This window comes from Cydia pomonella, chromosome 28 (assembly GCF_033807575.1).
Source record: "Cydia pomonella isolate Wapato2018A chromosome 28, ilCydPomo1, whole genome shotgun sequence".
Taxonomy (NCBI): Eukaryota; Metazoa; Arthropoda; class Insecta; order Lepidoptera; family Tortricidae; genus Cydia; species Cydia pomonella.
In genome coordinates this window covers 6,555,792-6,573,279 of record NC_084730.1, presented here as the reverse complement: position 1 = coordinate 6,573,279, position 17,488 = coordinate 6,555,792, and the positions used below count along the sequence as shown (strand labels likewise).

The 17,488-nt window shown below is 40.3% G+C and overlaps 2 protein-coding genes across 5 annotated transcripts in view; one reads left to right on the top strand and one right to left on the bottom strand.

Moving 5' to 3' along the window:
* LOC133533090 (small ribosomal subunit protein eS1) overlaps window positions 1-17,488 on the bottom strand; it is a 196,414-nt gene that overhangs the window by 14,017 nt on the left and 164,909 nt on the right. The gene's annotated exons all lie outside the window — the stretch shown is intronic.
* LOC133533089 (sphingolipid delta(4)-desaturase DES1) overlaps window positions 1-17,488 on the top strand; it is a 53,743-nt gene that overhangs the window by 5,251 nt on the left and 31,004 nt on the right. For 2 of the 4 annotated variants that reach the window (XM_061872034.1, XM_061872035.1), the window contains exons 2-6: window positions 5,573-5,924; window positions 11,461-11,600; window positions 12,608-12,821; window positions 13,161-13,226; window positions 14,139-14,284. In XM_061872034.1, coding sequence (XP_061728018.1) covers window positions 5,918-5,924; window positions 11,461-11,600; window positions 12,608-12,821; window positions 13,161-13,226; window positions 14,139-14,284 — 573 coding nt within the window. In that variant the 5' untranslated portion in view covers window positions 5,573-5,917. The other 2 variants (XM_061872036.1, XM_061872033.1) reach the window with 2 other exon arrangements.

Sequence of the window (17,488 nt, the reverse complement as noted above, 5' to 3'; positions counted from 1 at the left end):
CTTTGTTCTCCGCTTACAGCTCCTACACTAGCTACTTTAGAACAAACAAACAAACAATCATTTATATCCCAGATAAAGGGTAAAGATTAGATGTGTTGTGTAAAGAACATATTATTAAGGTGGGCACTCGAGGTCTGTTAACATATTGTCTATAACTACATTATTTTTTGTATAAGACTGTTTGTTGCCTAAATAAATAAAATGAAAATAAGATACAATTTTTTTCGGCGTTTAACGCCGATGATTATTTTTTAGGCATATTTTTGACCATCAGAGAAAATTGTAAATGTGTCTTATGATCTTCTCCTACTGTAATAAGTTTTCGATGTTTCACTCATTCTGAGAAAAATAAGACTCGATAATGAATGAATCGGTGGATTGAATCACCTTATTTCTCGTATTTTTGTAAGGAGTATAATTTAGTAATATCATCATCGTCCTACCGTTATTCCAGCTTTGTGCCACTGCATACTAGGCTCTGTTTTTTTATTTATTTATTTCAATATTTATTTGTGTCTTTTAAGTAAATCCTTGTAAGGAAATGGCGTTGATAAAGATAAAGATAGTTTATTATTCAAGTAGGCATATTACAATGCGCTTATGAACGTCAAATAAAGCTACACCGGCTGTAACCCTATACCTCTGACCCGAGAAGATTTAAATCCCCCCACAATTGGAGGAGAGTATCCCAATATCGGCAAGAAACTCGGCGGGACACATCTTTTCAAAACATTACATCTTATAATTAACATGCATTAAATAAGAAAAATAAAATACAATTTAGATTACTATAGAAATCATGCAATTACATACAGTAGCTACTTTTCTTTATAGAAAATTGATAAAAAAATATATATGTATGTCATATAAAATCTTGGATCGGACACGCTCCGTAGACCGGACAACCTGTCCAAGCAGGGTATCCGCTAGCAATGACTGGCAGTAGACGGTCGGGGCGGCCTAGTACCAGTCGTACCACATGGAGGAGGAGTTGAGGAGGCTGGCTCAACTGGACTCGGCTGGAAAGAGCTGGAAGTAGCCGCTCAGGATCGCGACAAATGGAAAATTCTTCCCTATGTCGCTAATGAGGGTAACAAGTAATCACATCATCACAAGTAAAAGATGGATTTGGTCAAAGACTATGGGATGGGTATAGTCGTGACGTGCAACCGGATTAAATCCAACCTCCGCCCCTAGAGGGCTTCGTCACTTTTTTTTGAGTAGATATATATTACTAACAGTTAGTATACTTATATCCAGGGATCGGAAACCGGTATTTTTTGTATGGGAACGAAAACGGTATTTTTTCGTTCTTTGTTAATTATTTCATTCCTAATCGGGCAATCTAATAATACGAAGTCGTTATCTAAAAACACAACTGAGTCCTATATTTTGAGTATAAAATAACCGAAATATATGGTTATTTCGTTGTTTTTGCAAAAAACCGGTTCCGATCCCTGCTTATATCAGTTTATTACTAACAGTTTATGATAGCTAACCCAGTCACCACGCTTTTGTACCAATATTTACCTACTTATAGGACAGATCTATCTGACAAACATACCAATCGAACTGTCATTTTAGTATCGGGATTATTAAATCAAGAATTATTTGCCTGGAGGTCCGTTCGGCAACTTAATCAGAAGAGTTATGTACGATTTCCACCGATCGGCTGAAGTCGGGCCGCGCCGGAGCGCATTTTCAATGTGCCTATACATAGTGGCAGAAGAGATGGAATCCACCCAGAGCCGTCCGCATCCGCGAGGAGCCGACCTGATTGTGGCCGTACAAATGTGAAATGCGCTCCGACTCCGCCCGTTCGGTGGGATCGTACTTTAGCCTACACCAGTTCCCTAAGGCGACTGCCATCTGGCCATCCAACCCAGTCGCATGAAAGTAATAAATGCTATCAATATTATTATGACATATCGTAAACTAAAGACATTCAACTGTTTCGAACCATGCTACTTCGAACTTCGAGACATGCTAATGATTTTCAATTGATCACTTAAGAGCAACATGCTAGGGCGGCCCACAGTACTATTTTAACAGTATCATAACATACTACCAAGAGTAGTAAGAGTAGAAATTACATTTACAGTACATATGGGGCTACTTTATAGCACTAGTGCGAGAAGTAGCATATTATGTTACTGTGTCGAACATTTAAAGGGCCATATGTACTGTAAAACGTTGTACGATACATGTGCGAATAGGTAATTCGCAACTCGTGTCGATTTAAAACACTCCCTTCGGTCGTGTTTTAATTTATCGCCACTCGTTTCGAATTTCCTATTTTTCGCACTTGTATCGTAATGTACTATTACAGTACATATGGGGCTACTTTATAGCACTAGTGCGAGAAGTAGCATATTACGTTACTGTGTCGAACATTTAAAGGGCCATATGTACTGTAAAACGTTGTACGATACATGTGCGAATAGGTAATTCGCAACTCGTGTCGATTTAAAACACTCCCTTCGGTCGTGTTTTAATTTATTAATTTATCGCCACTCGTTTCGAATTTCCTATTTTTCGCACTTGTATCGTAATGTACTATTTTAACTCACGTCCAATAGGCAAAAAGCTCCGAGTTTCCATGTAAAAACATAAAAACAAAAACATATAAATAAGTAAACATATTAAAACTAGTTCATTGAGTCATTAACACAGCGAACTAACAATAGCAATTTTCGCTATTTTGAACTTTTTCAAAAAAACTAAACGACAGAAAAAATATATCCAACTACTGAACCTGCTCACAACATTTCACGAGAATCAGTTGAGAATTGCGACCTGTAGAGGAGAAGATCCGGACACACGAAAGCAGAAAGCAGCAGACGGTGATCGTGTTATTTTATACGTCAAACTTCTATGAATTATTTTTTTTATTATATAAATTTTTTTATAATGTCACTTACAGTATACACCAGACATGACACATAGGAATATAAGAATTGAATAATAACATAAGTATAATAAATTACTACCAAAAACAGTTTGTCAGAATTTAAATATAAGTACATATTATCTAATTAGTGCTAATGGTGCTCGGGGCGACTATAGCCTCGAGGTAGCGCCCGGCTGTGGCTAAGAATCTCGGTCCAGGAGTCGAAAATAGGTCCAATGAATCGTCCTGGGTCAATATGCCGTTAATAAGCTTTAGAGCTCGGTAGAGAGGTGAGTGGGAATTCGACTTGGTACTGGTGTTCGGGAGGTTGAGTAAGATTATGACGTTTACTTGACACTTGCACCTTCTGGGCTATCAAAATCGCTGCCAACATATCTTGGTCTGACAATTTTGAGTTAGCGCCCTCTTACTTCATATAATATACGTGTAATCCACGATGACGCGCAGATTACGCGCTAACCTAACCTTCAGTAACATGACAATACATATACAATACAATAAAAAAACATTCCAACAGCACTTATGTCATGGTCATAAAAATATTTAATAAACTGCCTGATACCATAAAAAAGTAGAAAGTGATCAAAAAATAATTATTAAAAACACAGTCTCTTTTATTTAAAAAAAAATGCTACTAATTGAATGAATATTTAAATGATAACCTAGAGGATGAAAAAATATCGATTAGTTAATATTTAGACAATACATTTTAGCTCATCTAATGTTAAAGTAAATACACGCTGTCGTAGTTGTTAATTTAGTATATAAGAAAATTGCTGTGCCCTAACAGGATTTTTACTGACTGTAGTTTATATAACATCTGTATACAATGAACATGATTGCAATAAATAAATTGAATTGAAATGAATCCGAGTCAAGCCACGCGTCTTCATGAATGACACGATCTACTGTGATTTTTTATTCCCACAGCAGAATTGTTGTACTGTTCGTTATTCTACTGTGCCTTAACTAGCAGAGTTGTTCATTAGCAGGATTGGTGTAAAATGGCACTAAATACACATAACGTGGGAGTTGAACCTCGATACAGTCAAGATATTAAATATCGACACGTACGAAGTGCCAAAAATATGTATACACGACCTTATTGCTCACGTATTACAGTAGTGTGTACATATTTTGGCACTGTGTCCGTATCGATATTTAATAACTTGATTGTACAAGATCGGAAGATAACTTATTTAATTTCTAGAATCCGCAGCAAGCTCGGTTCTGCATATAAACGTAGTTACCCTCTCATTTTGAAACTACTAGCTATGTCTATGGCTGTATATAGTTTATGTAGATTAGAATACCATAATTTAAAAAATACAGCGAATTTAACTTTTTTTCATACAAAACTTGTTTTTGCTCTATTATTTGTTTTATAAGCTGGAGCTTATTAACTAATTACAGGCTAATTACATGAGGTAATTACCTCATGTTCATGTCATTGTATGTGCAAAGTTTCATTACAATCCAACACGTAGTTTTAAAATGAGAACGAAACTCCTTTTGTCTCCTTTCGACGATCGGTTTGGCCTAGTGGGTAGTGAACCTGCCTAGGGGGCGTCCATTAATCGCGTCATACGTTTTTGGCTTGTTTTAGACCCCCCTCCCCCATGGTGATCTTTGGTGATATTTTCAGGACCCCCCCCCCCCCCCCCCCCATCCAATATGACGTGTATTTTTTTCGATAACTAAAGAACAGTTTTCTAACAAATGAACCTAAGTACACGTGAAGGATAATAAGGGCGGAAAACTATTATTTTTATTTTATTGACTATAATACAGTATAGCACAGATGAAAAAAAAATACACGTGATACGTGTCCATACCCCCCCGTCCCCTGTGGTGATCATTGGTGATTTTTTGCTGACCCCCTCCCCCCCCCTATACAATATGACGCGATTAATGGACGCCCCCCTACGAAGCTGATGGTTCCGGGTTCAAATCCTGGTAAGGGCATTTAGTCGTGTGATGAGCATGGATATTTGTTCCTGAGTCATGGGTGTTTTCTATGTATTTAAGTATTTATAAATATTTCTATATTATATATATCGTTGTCTAAGTACCCTCAACACAAGCCTTATTGAGCTTAGTCAATTTGTGTTATAGCGTCCTATAATATTTATTTATTTATTTATTTATTATTTTGTATGGAAAGTGGGCAGGTGAAATTACCATTTCGTGGTAAACAATTTCAATATGTTTTAGTCTTATTTTTTTGTAATATCAAATATATATACTTCAGTATGTAATTTAATTTTTACCGCGAAATAAATGATTTACGATTATGATTAAATTCGCCCCAGCTTGCTGCGGACCCCTGTTAATAATGTGGAAGCCTGTTAAGGAAGTTTAACTTCGAAAATGAAGCATATTTAATTTAGGTGTGTTTTAATATTGTTGGTAGGTACTTAATTGAGTTACCATGGTTACGTGTCACTCTTTGAAACCAACTTTCTGGGGCCCGACGACATCGATTTTTTCTGTTTATTAGTCTATGTATCATTAAAAAGGACCAGACAATGCGATTTACACAAATTAACGACAATCGAGCGGCGAAAATTGTGCCGCTTTCGAAGTGACATTGATACTTCGAAATTTATCTACACTCGATAAACATAACCCTCATTAACAAGAGTTTTTTTTTATTTACAGAAAAATACCCGGAAATCAAGCAGCTCTTCGGCTACGATCCCAACTTCAAATGGGTGGTTACCGGCATGGTGCTAGTCCAACTAATAACACTACCCTTCATCCAATACCTCAGCTGGCCGATGCTCATAGTGGTAGCCTACTGCTTCGGTGGGGTTATCAACCATTCTCTAATGTTAGGTGAGTTCATTTTACTTCTAAAATATTTAAACGTTAATTTCCAATGGGTGGTTACCAGCATGGTGCTAGTCCAACTAATAACACTACCCTTCATCCAATACCTCAGCTGGCCGATGCTCATAGTGGTAACCTAGCTACTGCTTCGGCGGGGTTATCAACCATTCTCTAATGTTAGGTGAGTTCATTTTACTTCTAAAATATCTAAACTTTAATTTCCAATGGGTGGCTACCGGCATGGTGCTAGTACAGCTTATAACACTACCCTTCATCCAATACCTCAGCTGGCCGATGCTCATAGTGGTAGCCTACTGCTTCGGCGGGGTTATCAACCATTATCTAATGTTAGGTGAGTTCTTTATACTTCTAAAATATCTAGACCTGAATTTCAAATGGGTGGTTACCGGCATGGTGCTAGTACAGCTTATAACACAACCCTTCATCCAATACCTCAGATGCATTGTGGTAGCCTACTGCTTCGCCGGGGTTATCAACCATTCACTCATGTTGGGTAAGTTCATTCATCTAGTTTAACCACAACTACGGCCCGCCAGGTGCTCCTGATACTTGCCATCCGAACGACCCCATTAAGCACATTGGGGCTACAAGGCAAAACCGTCTTTGTGGCCCTAATAAAGAAGTTGAGTATGGTCAGTTCAAGTCAATTCTTCCAATCACACCTACTCTTCCCTCTACTTAAGCATCTTCGGCTGCGACCCGAATGTCAAATAGATGGTGACTATCACGTCTCTGAAGCCCTAGAGTATGCGTCCTGCAAAGGGCCCGCGCAAAGGGGATGCACGCCGATTGCCCCGTTTTCAGGTTAGACTAGATTACCGAACGAGATGCTCATACGGAACTTTCAGTAGGAGTAGCAGAGATAGCGCTATTATTGTTTGTCCTTGTAATAGTCTCACTTGTCCTTTCTGCCTAATACTTCTAAAAAGTCCTAAGTAACGTAGACGTTTTTTGTTGCCCACCGTTTTCATGGTGGGTAACAATGAACCCGACCAAATTACGTAGGTTGTTTTTGGTATGTTGTCAGGAATGTTAAAACGTGTTTTTAATTTTGTCGCATTGCGTATGTTCTGTCCCGCACGCGTATAGCACATCTATTGTCATCTAAGATACGATCTCACCGTCTATGATGCTCGCGATAATGCGTAATACGGCTATACGCCTTTGGTCAGTAAATTGATACATCTCATTGTGGTTACAATAGCTATTTAATTTAATGCTTAGACCGCATATCGCATGCACCTTGTGCTCTTAAAACCAAACCGACCTTGAAAATCGATTAATTTGTGGTATACCACAGATGTTTACATATCTGTCTCTATATCCCAGATACGTGAAATCGGAGTTGAATTATCCAATTTCTGTCCAATGTATCTGATTTTAGATCAGAGGATAGTTTGATGGACAATGACTTAAGTAAATTGGTTTTAATTTAAATGAAATTGGGTAAACGTGTAGTTAAGAGGATTATGAGCAGGCTCGATCAAGAGGTTATGGAGCTAGAAGAGCCTGAAGACCAAAAAGCTATTTCTGAGGGGTCTTGCTTTTTTGGTTATCGTTCAAATCCTTGATAAAAAATGGTATCAGACACTTACTTACATAAAGTGCTTATTATGATATGCATGATAACCACGTTGTGTTATCAGATCTTTAGATAGATATGATGCTTAGGCTCGAGCTCATCTTTTCGTCCGCTCTCTCTCTTGGGGGCTCTCCTGTAATATTCTCCAGAACTCATGTTGCATGCATGTGTGTTTCATCATTTTTACAATGATAGGTAACTAACTATAAACTAACTATTACTATACTGGCTCAGTGATCCAAAAAGAATCTTGGCCTCCGAAACGAAAGTGTGCCACCTGTCCCGATCCTGCGCAACTTCCTGCCAGTTACTGACGCGAAGCTGAAGCAGATCCGCCACCACACTGTCTTCCCAGCGATACCTGGGCCGACCCACCGGACGGCTACCAGTCGGTCGTCCCAAGAACGCCCTCTTGACAGCCCGATCCTCTCCCATTCTGAGTGACCGAACCAGCGAAGTCTGTGGGCTTTCGTTTCTTGGCATTTTTCCGGATTCTCCAAGTGCCGTCATCTCTCTGAATGGGTCTAAGGATCTTGCGAAAAACTTCCCGCCCGCTCCGCTACCAGGAGCTAATTTTCTGCTTTCATTATTATTATTAGAGGCCAAGCCTCACAGCCATACATAAGGATAGACCGTATAACGGTTTTATATATCTACTGATATAGTACTTAGTGTGTTTGCTGAAAAGCCCGGACACCAACAATTCATGGAGGGCTGCACTGCACCGCAGGGCGTTTTGGGTGCGTATGTTGATCTCCTCCACTTTCGGTAACAGTGCATCCATGCTATTTTAATGAAAAGCCAACTAACATGGAGTGGCCACGTCTGTCGCATGGATGACTGTAGACTCCCTAAGTCTGTTTTCTATTCGGAACTGAAGGATCGGCAGCGTAGCCACGGGGGACAGTTTCTACGATATAAAGACGTTCTGAAGCGTCATCTCAAAGCTTGCGACATTCCATTAGAGCGTTGGGAGGAGCTTGCGGTTCAGAGATCAGAATGGCGCAATATGGTAAGAGAAGGTGTACTACTTTCGAAGAAGCTCGACTTGAACACCTGGACCAAAAGCGCCTTCAACGGAAGTCTCGACCTAAGCCGTCCTACGCATACTCATATAACGACCAAGGGCAGCTTTATTGTTTTTTTATTTTTTTATTTAAGACTTTGAGATTTGACGAGCATCATTTTAAAAATAAGTATAATTTAGAAGTTATTAACATAAAGGTAAAATTCACGCGACAGCCATTTATCCCGCGGGAGGTCTTTTGTCTACTTCAATTTCCTGGTCTTACACCTCATAAACAAAAAATATTACCCTCTAATTTTTGCCATTATATATTTGTATTTCTAATGTGCTTATAATTATCCTAAAATAGACACTTAGCCTGTGTTATGGCTCAGTTTCATTGGTCGATAGGGCCTGTATACGGGGTGCGGGAGATTTCCATAAAGCATGCATGCCAAGGGCCCGCATTCGGGGAACTGTTTTCATTGGTCGATGGGGCCCGTGTGTGGGGTGCGGGAGATTTCCAAAACGCATGCCATTATGAGTTTCACTAGTCGTTATACCACCTTACCGCCTACTGGGAGTCACCCGCATGCTGTATATCGATTATCGACCAAACTATCGACTTATGAGTTTCACTAGTCGTTATACTGCCTGCGGGGAGTCTCCGCACGCTTTTTATGGACCGAATTATCGACCAATGAAACTGAACCATTAAGTAGGTAGAACTTGAATTAAATGAATCAACTCTATCTCTGTTTGTGTCGCGTCACGTATACTTGTTCGATAAGATTTTACCATATATTTATACTTAATCATAATCAATAGTTTATCGAAGATTATTTGGGAGAGTTAACACGTGCGTTTGCTCACGTGAACGTATAATGCTCTGTGGTGTATTAGAGTTATTCCATAAACGGGGTAAAACATAGAAAGTAAAAGCCAAAGTAGACAATTATAAATATATTTACCATAGGAATAAAGACATGTTGCGGTAAATTCGACCTCTTTGGCTGTCACTATACTCTGTATCTTTAGGTATTTAAATAAAAGTAAACAAACGATTTGTATATTTTCGAATAGTTATTACATTTGTTGGTTAACCAACCAAATACAAAACCGCCTGGATCTGTGACTGAACGACCTGACTTTAACCTACATTATTTGATTATGTAATTTTTTCATCTACTCTATGCTTAAGGAGCCATTTGAGGGAAGATTTTGTTTACTTTTATTTAAATAGCTAGAGATGGGCCGAATATTTGATAATTTATTCGGTAGTCATCGCCACCATATCCGGTGTAAAAAGTAAGCTCCTCCAGACATTTTCAAGTACTCACTTCCATCAGAATTCATATGTATATATCCTTTTATTTACATAATAGATATATACAGAATTACAGAGGTATTGCAGAAACTGTACAAATACTAAACTAAATTAATAACTAGCTAAAATCAAATAAATTATTTCTGATTACTAAAATAGGCCCTTGAAGCATTGTACGTTCAGCCAACACTTATCGCAATGATACGTTGTGCGAGGAAGCCGCCAGCTCTTCGGTCTCCAATTAAGTCAACCAGACGCTTCGCGATTTCTGCAAAAAATGAAAAAACTTATATGCGCGTTGGGATCCCATGGACCTAGAGTTTTATGTTATATTATGTTTTGATTATTTGGAGTGTTGAAAATTTGTTTGCGAATTTCCCTTGCATTTTGACCTTTTTGTATCTAGGGATTTGTCTAGGAAGCGATTCATCTTTCGCCGCTTATCTAATTAAAGCGTTTTCAGATGGTTTATTAGAATGATACGGATAAACCGAATAATTCGGCCGAATATTCGATTCGGTAAGATCTGAACCTAACATTCAGCCGAATATTCGTATTTGGTTTTTATCTATATTCGGCACATCTCTAGATGTCACTATTTATTTGACACTGCATGTACGACTCCAAAAAAAATTTGTAGAATAAGTGATACCATGGATTAATAATCAAAGATATAATATAACTCCGTATAAGATAAATCAAGTGGAAGAAAAAAACTTGCCTCGAAACATCACGAAAAAATATGCACGAATACGAGTACATGGCGATATACCTTTGGCCTATACTCGAGTGGATGGCGACACAGTTTGATATTTAACACATATAGTGAAAGAACATGGGTCAAATAGCCATATTTCATTCTAAGAACCAATAAGAAGAATGGCAGTAAAAGTTGACTACAAAATTTACTTTAACAATACGGCTCTATACTCAATTCTCTTTGCTGATAAGCTGGAAATATTAATGTAGCCATGTTTGTCAGACCTCCCTATAGGTATGTGAGCCGTGAATTGTGGTCAAACTTTCAGCTCTCACAAAATCCTGTCTGAAATAACCATTCTACACCATATGTCCTTATCTATAGAACATAGGTAAGCATTTAACCACATTATCAGAGCTACTGATAAGAGATTACATTATCTTTATCGACTTATATTGGTCATTAGGTATTGCTAATATTTCGATGAATAATAAATAATAACAACTATGATGATCATCCTATCTACAAACGTGTTACACGTTTTCAGCGTACCTATTACAAAGATGATTAGGCATAATATATTTTAAAAATGATTTATCTCCATCTCAAAACCATTGCTAGGTTGCCTGGGCCCCTAGGCCTGAGTTTTGTGGGCCTAGGCGTAAATCCGGCCCTGGATAAGAGGTTCACTGACTAGGCTTATCACTGTTACACGGTGTCCAACCAATCATACCCTGACCTTGGTCGAGCCGCAACATTGTCTGGCTACTTTGGCTGGAAACAGTGAATGTCATTCTAGATCTAAAGCAAAGCCCAGAAATTAACACTAGACCGTACTCAAAGTGTTGTGTTCCTGCCTGTGAGTAAGGTTGCCAGAGCCTAACGAGGGTGCGGGGTGTTTGGGTCGGAAACGTGCATGTAACATCTCTGGAGTTGCAAGGCGTCCATAGGCTACGGTAACCGCTTACCATCAGGCGTGCCGTATGCTGTTTGCCATCGACGTTATCAGTTATATATATAAAGCTGCTATTGTGGCCATTGAAAAATTGTCGGTTTTTAAAACTTATTTTTCTTGTTGCAGCCATCCACGAAATCGCACACAACCTAGCCTTCGGCCACGCTCGGCCTATGGCCAATAGACTATTTGGGTTCTTCGCAAATCTGCCAGTCGGCGTGCCCGCCTCCATAAGCTTTAAGAAGTACCACTTGGAACACCACAGGGTAAGTCGTTTTGATTGCTCGTGAGTGTACCTTCGGGCACGCTCGACGGCCAACAGATCGGGTTCTTCGCGAATCTGCCTTTCGGCGTGGCTCCCTCCATCAGCTTTAAGAAGTACCACTTGGAACACCACATGGTAAGCCCGAAACTAATTTAAATTTATTTCATCAAACACCTGCAAAATCATTAATGAAGGATGGTAGGAGCAAGGGCTTCAAGAGATAGTTATGTGGCGTCTCCTCTGTCACTGTCGACGTGGTGCCACAATGTCTAAACATACTACATCGCGCTTACGGAGTTTCAAATGTCAGTTACTATAAGTACAACTTCTGACCAACTCTCAGCGGACTTCGGTCCCCAGGCATAACACCCGCCTGGAGAGAGTATTATTGGTCCTTTCTCTAGTTACCACCAGCTACAAATCTCTGACTCTAGTAAAAGGGAGAAAAGGGTGTAAGTTACCTAAAACTTTCACATAAGCTGAGACTTCTATCCCTTTTCACTAGAACTGAATGACAGAAATGTACTTAATTGGGTAACACTAATTAAATAGCAGATTGTTAACCAAGAGAAGAAGGAGACTAATTTCAGTCGAGATGGTTTCATTTACTTCATCACGTTGTTGAACTGAACCTCGGGTTCCTGTAGGCTACAACCGGGAAAAGGTAAGATGATGAGAAATCATATAGATATTAGAATAGAATAGAATTATTTTTATTCGTAAACATAAAAGAGACAAATTACATAATATAACAAAAACATAGAAAGTATAAAGTGCCACGAAATGGCCTCATCTCATGTTGCTGATGGCTTCCAGCGCTGATCTTCCGATAAGACCATCATGTTAGTAAAATTACCGAAGGTAATAGACGAGAAGAAGAACATAAAATAACATAGAGTGAACAAAACATATGGTTAAATAGGAAAAAGTACACAGCAAGAAGATACAACAAAACGACTACATTGTTGCTTTCCTTCGTAAAATTAACACTTTCCCATTCATTTCCAGTACCAAGGCATAGAAACCATAGACACAGACCTTCCCACGCTCATCGAAGCGAAACTCTTCAACACCACCTTCGGGAAATTCATCTGGCTAATTCTCCAGCCTCTCTTCTACATGGTGCGGCCGCTGGTGGTCCGCCCGAAGCCCCCAGAACCGCTGGAACTGGTCAACGTTATCATACAGCTGTTCTTTGACGCCTGCGTGGTTCAATTGTTCGGTAAGTTGAGTTTAGAAACGGGACCTACCGCGAAAACCGAAATTCGCAAATTGCGGGGATCTTTCTCAAAAGATTAAAAACTCCAATGAATGAAGGCGTAATTAGAGTGACAGAGAAAGATGCCCGCAATTTGCTAACTTCTATTTTCGCGTTTATACGAGTAGACGAGGCTATTCATGTAGTGATTAATTTTATTATGAGATACACTTGGCTTCGGCCCGTGCATTTTATTATACCGGTACCTGGAATAACGAGAAAAACCAAGAACCCAAATAATAATAAATAATAGATAAGGTAATCATCTGTTTGTAAGAATTAATTTCTCATCTGTCATTGCAGGTTGGAAGGCAATGTGGTACCTCATCATTGGGTCCCTATTGGCGATGGGTGTGCATCCAGTAGCAGGTACCACTATTTATATTTATTTACAAATATGTATGGTTGAATCAAAGATTTTTCCCATTCAAGATTATTTTATAAGTATGATGCTGTATTTTTTGTGCGTCGCGGCGCGGTGTTTTGATAGTCGATGGTTGTTATTGGGCTGTAGCCACGCCCGTCAGTTGACGTCTTTGGCGCCCACAGGGCCAACTACAATGTACTACGCCATACATTTTCTATGCAAGGTACAAATAAGCGTTTCATACTATTTCTTATGGGCAGTTACTGCAGTACTTTACTTCTTTTACCGGCCTAGCGCCAGGGGCCGCTTTCCTACTTAATCATGTCCACTTTGCCCGGTCTTCGGCATCCTCAGGTGTGAGATTGTTCTCTTCCATGTCCGCTGTCACGACGTCAAGCCAACGCTTCTTAGGTCTACCGCAGTCGCGTGATCTAGGGCCTTGGACAGTGAGGTCAAGGCATCTATTTCCGACATAGTCTACTGGTCTGCGGCTTACATGGCCATACGATTCGAGGCGACTTTCCAGCAGCTTATCCGCTACGTCACAGATTCCGAGGCTGCCACGGATGTGTTCATTACGTATGCGATCTAATCGCGTAATCGTAACATCCATCGCAACATCTTCATCTCGGAGACGTGAAGCTGCTGGACATGTCTTCCGAGGACAGACCAGGTCTCGCTACCATACAGTAGGACTGGGCGGATGAAGCTCTTGTACACAAGGCCCTTTAGCTTCACCGGTATCCTGGGGTCGCAGACGCACCAGATGTAACCACATCTGACCATTTTGCCCAAGCAGCACTTATTCGAGCTTACACGTCGTAGTACTGTAAAACAGACTACAATACAAATGATTGTGGCAAAAATTACGGCTGAATAAAATATATTTCACTAAAAATATGTATTACTTCTAGGACACTTCGTGTCAGAGCACTACATGTTCAAGAAAGGTTTCGAGACGTATTCGTACTACGGTGCACTGAATTTCATCACGTTTAACGTTGGGTACCATATGGAGCATCATGACTTCCCTGCGGTACCAGGCAGTAGGCTACCGGAGGTCAGTATTGAATTCAATTATTGGCACTGTGACATCTACACTTTGCGGAACAATTACCACTGCGTGCTTAATGATGAAGGTGCCCACCATTGGTAGGGGCCGACTATAAGGTACTAGGTAGGACTATATGCTAATAGTAAAGCCAGTTATTGACACTGAGTACCAGTCATTGTCATATTTTTTGTTAAAAATAGTATTGTCTCAAAATAAGGTAGGTTTTCACATGGGTGGGGAACAGTCAAGTTCATAAATAAGTATACATTTTTTCACCTTATTCCAATGGATTAAGATGCAGAAACGTATACATATTTATGAACTCGACTGTACGCTAGTATAGGCGTATTCGTACTACGGTGCGCTGAATTTCATCACTTTCAACGTTGGGGTACCAAATGGAACATCATGACTTCCCTGCGGTACCAGGCAGTAGGCTACCGGAGGTCAGTATTGAAATTAAGTAAGTAAGTAAGTAAGTAAGTAAATATTCTTTGTTGCACCAACAATTATACATTTTACATACATGTAAATGATGTAAAACTACAAATGGAGTTTAAAGGAAAATAGAACCAGGTAACAATAGGCGGTCTTATCGCTAAAAAGCGATCTCTTCCAGACAACCTTTAAGTAGCAGGGAATTAATTATTGCCACCGAGTACCAATCACTGACATCTACACTGTACAATCGCCCTCGAATAGGGAAATTGTTTTAGACAACGAGAAATTTAACAATCTATGCCAGTGAAAGCAAATAGCTCGAAAGCCAACTCACCCGGTCTCTGCACGACGAATCGCTTTGTCGGTACCGACACTCTTCATTGGCGAGCTGATGCTGTAGTGGCTCCGGTGAGGGTTTCGAGCACACAAATCGACAGTTTTTTTTAGGTATTTTTTATTTTTCACGACGCACGAGCTTGCGTATACGGCCATGAGCAGCCATCGAAATCTATCTACCTTCCACTGGCTTTTATAAACGTCAAAAAATATTCGAAAAAGTACCCTACCTACTGTCGCTAATTAATGTGTTCCGTTTTACGATATAGAAATTAAATGTCTCAAAAAAATAACAAATAAAACTAAACTAGATATGGTGTCCGGACCGATCATTCCGCCCACCAAATACAAAGTATTTTAAGAACAAACTAGTCTATAGGTAAAGGACACAACTTTACCAGAGGTCTTTGTATTAGACCTGATTGTGACCGAACCGTAGCTACACGGGAGATCCCATCTTTGCCCGGATGCAAAGATACTATACGACCAAGAGACCAATGAAGTGGCTTCAGTTGTTCATCTTTAATCAATACTAATGTGCCCACCTTGGGTTCGTCAATATCCGAGTGCCATTTCGCGCGTTGATTTAATGTATGTAAATACTCCAAATGCCATCGCTTCCAGAAATCACGATGAAGTTTCTGCACAAGCTGCCAACGATTCGAAATAGAAATGTTTATGTCGCTAGTTGACGTATCTACAAGTGATGTTAAGGGCTCTAAGGTGAGAAAATGTCCGGGTGTTAACACTGACATGTCGTTTGGATCGGAACTCATCTCACAGAGTGGCCGTGAGTTAAGGGCCGATTCAATTTGTGCGGCCACTGTAAGAAATTCCTCATAAGTTAGGATTTGATTCCCTACAACGCGAGCAAGATGCGTTTTAAACGATTTGATGTTGGCTTCCCACAAGCCGCCGAAGTGGGGTGCGGCTGGTGGATTGAAAGAGAATTCGATACTCTCACGAGAAGCTGCGTCTTGCATGAGAGGTAGCAATGCGTTATAAGCGCCTACGAAATTCGTACCTCGGTCACAATGTATGCGTTGGCAACGGCCACGGCGAGCGATAAATCGACGCAAAGCAGCGAGAAAGGCTTCGGTGGTCAGTCCTATAACAAGCTCGACATGAGAAGCCTTGGTCGCAAAACATATAAATAAACACACGTGTGTTTTAAAAGGCCTAGCTCCACGATAGCGTTTAATGTATGTGGGAAAAGGACCCGCAAAATCGACACCGATACACGAGAAAGGTTTTACTTGTGAAATACGAGTTTTTGGGAGGTCTGCCATACGGGGCACCAAAGGTTTTGGATTAGAGCGGAAGCACTTTATACATTTCGATAGGCGAGAACTAATTACGCGCTTAGAAGCCAGTATCCAAAAGTTTTGTGCAATCAAGAAATTTAGCGTGCGTAATCCCGGATGCTGACTATCGTTATGTACTTGGTCGATGACGAGCTGTGTCATGCGATCCTGACTGGGCAGCAGTAAAGGGTGCTTGCAATCATAATCAAGTTCAGAGTGAACCAGCCTACCGCCCACCCTCAACAAACCGGAATTATCGATAAAAACACTGAGTTTTCTGAATTGTTTAGGCAATTTTTTACCTTCCTTTAGAGATATTATCTCATTCGAAAATGACTTGTCTTGAGTTAACTTAACTAAATTAGTAAGGGCACCATCGAGTTCCGATTGAACAAGTGGGCCGAAGCGTCTTTTGTCAGGGTTACGACAGTTATGTACGAAACGATGAACGTAAGCGACAATGCGTTTAGCCTTATTGAGACTCGAATGTCTGGATAAGAAGTCATCAAGTTGGTTGACGGCAGTAAACAACACGGTCTGCTTGGGGACCCTTTGTTCTTCCAACAAGTCCGATTGCGGTTCGATAGACGACGGTAACTTTGGCCAAGAGCTACTGTCAAGTGCCAACCAAGCCGGGCCTGTCCACCATAGAGGATGATTTACAAGTTCTCGAACAGTCACTCCGCGAGAGGCACAATCAGCCGGATTGGTTTCTGACGTGACATGGCGCCAATGACCAGCGGGTATTCTTTCTTGTATGTGACTTACGCGGTTATTGACGTAAGTTTTCCAGCGTTGCGATGGCGAACGTAACCAGGAGAGTGTCACAGTGGAATCAGACCAACAGAATATATCCTCAAATTGGACGTCTCCATCGTAAATTTCCTTTACGTGTTTAACGAGGTCTGTCAGCAAAACTGCAGCGCACAGTTCCAAACGGGGGGTAGAAGTACGTTGCAAAGGAGAGACCTTACAGCGTGACATTATCAAATGTATAGTGATGCTACCATCACTATGTCGAATGCGAAAGTAAATGACAGCCGAGTATCCTGCCTCGGAAGCGTCACAGAAGCCATGCAGCTGAACACTGCAGGACTTCGTCGATGGAATGAATCGAGGTATTTCGAGA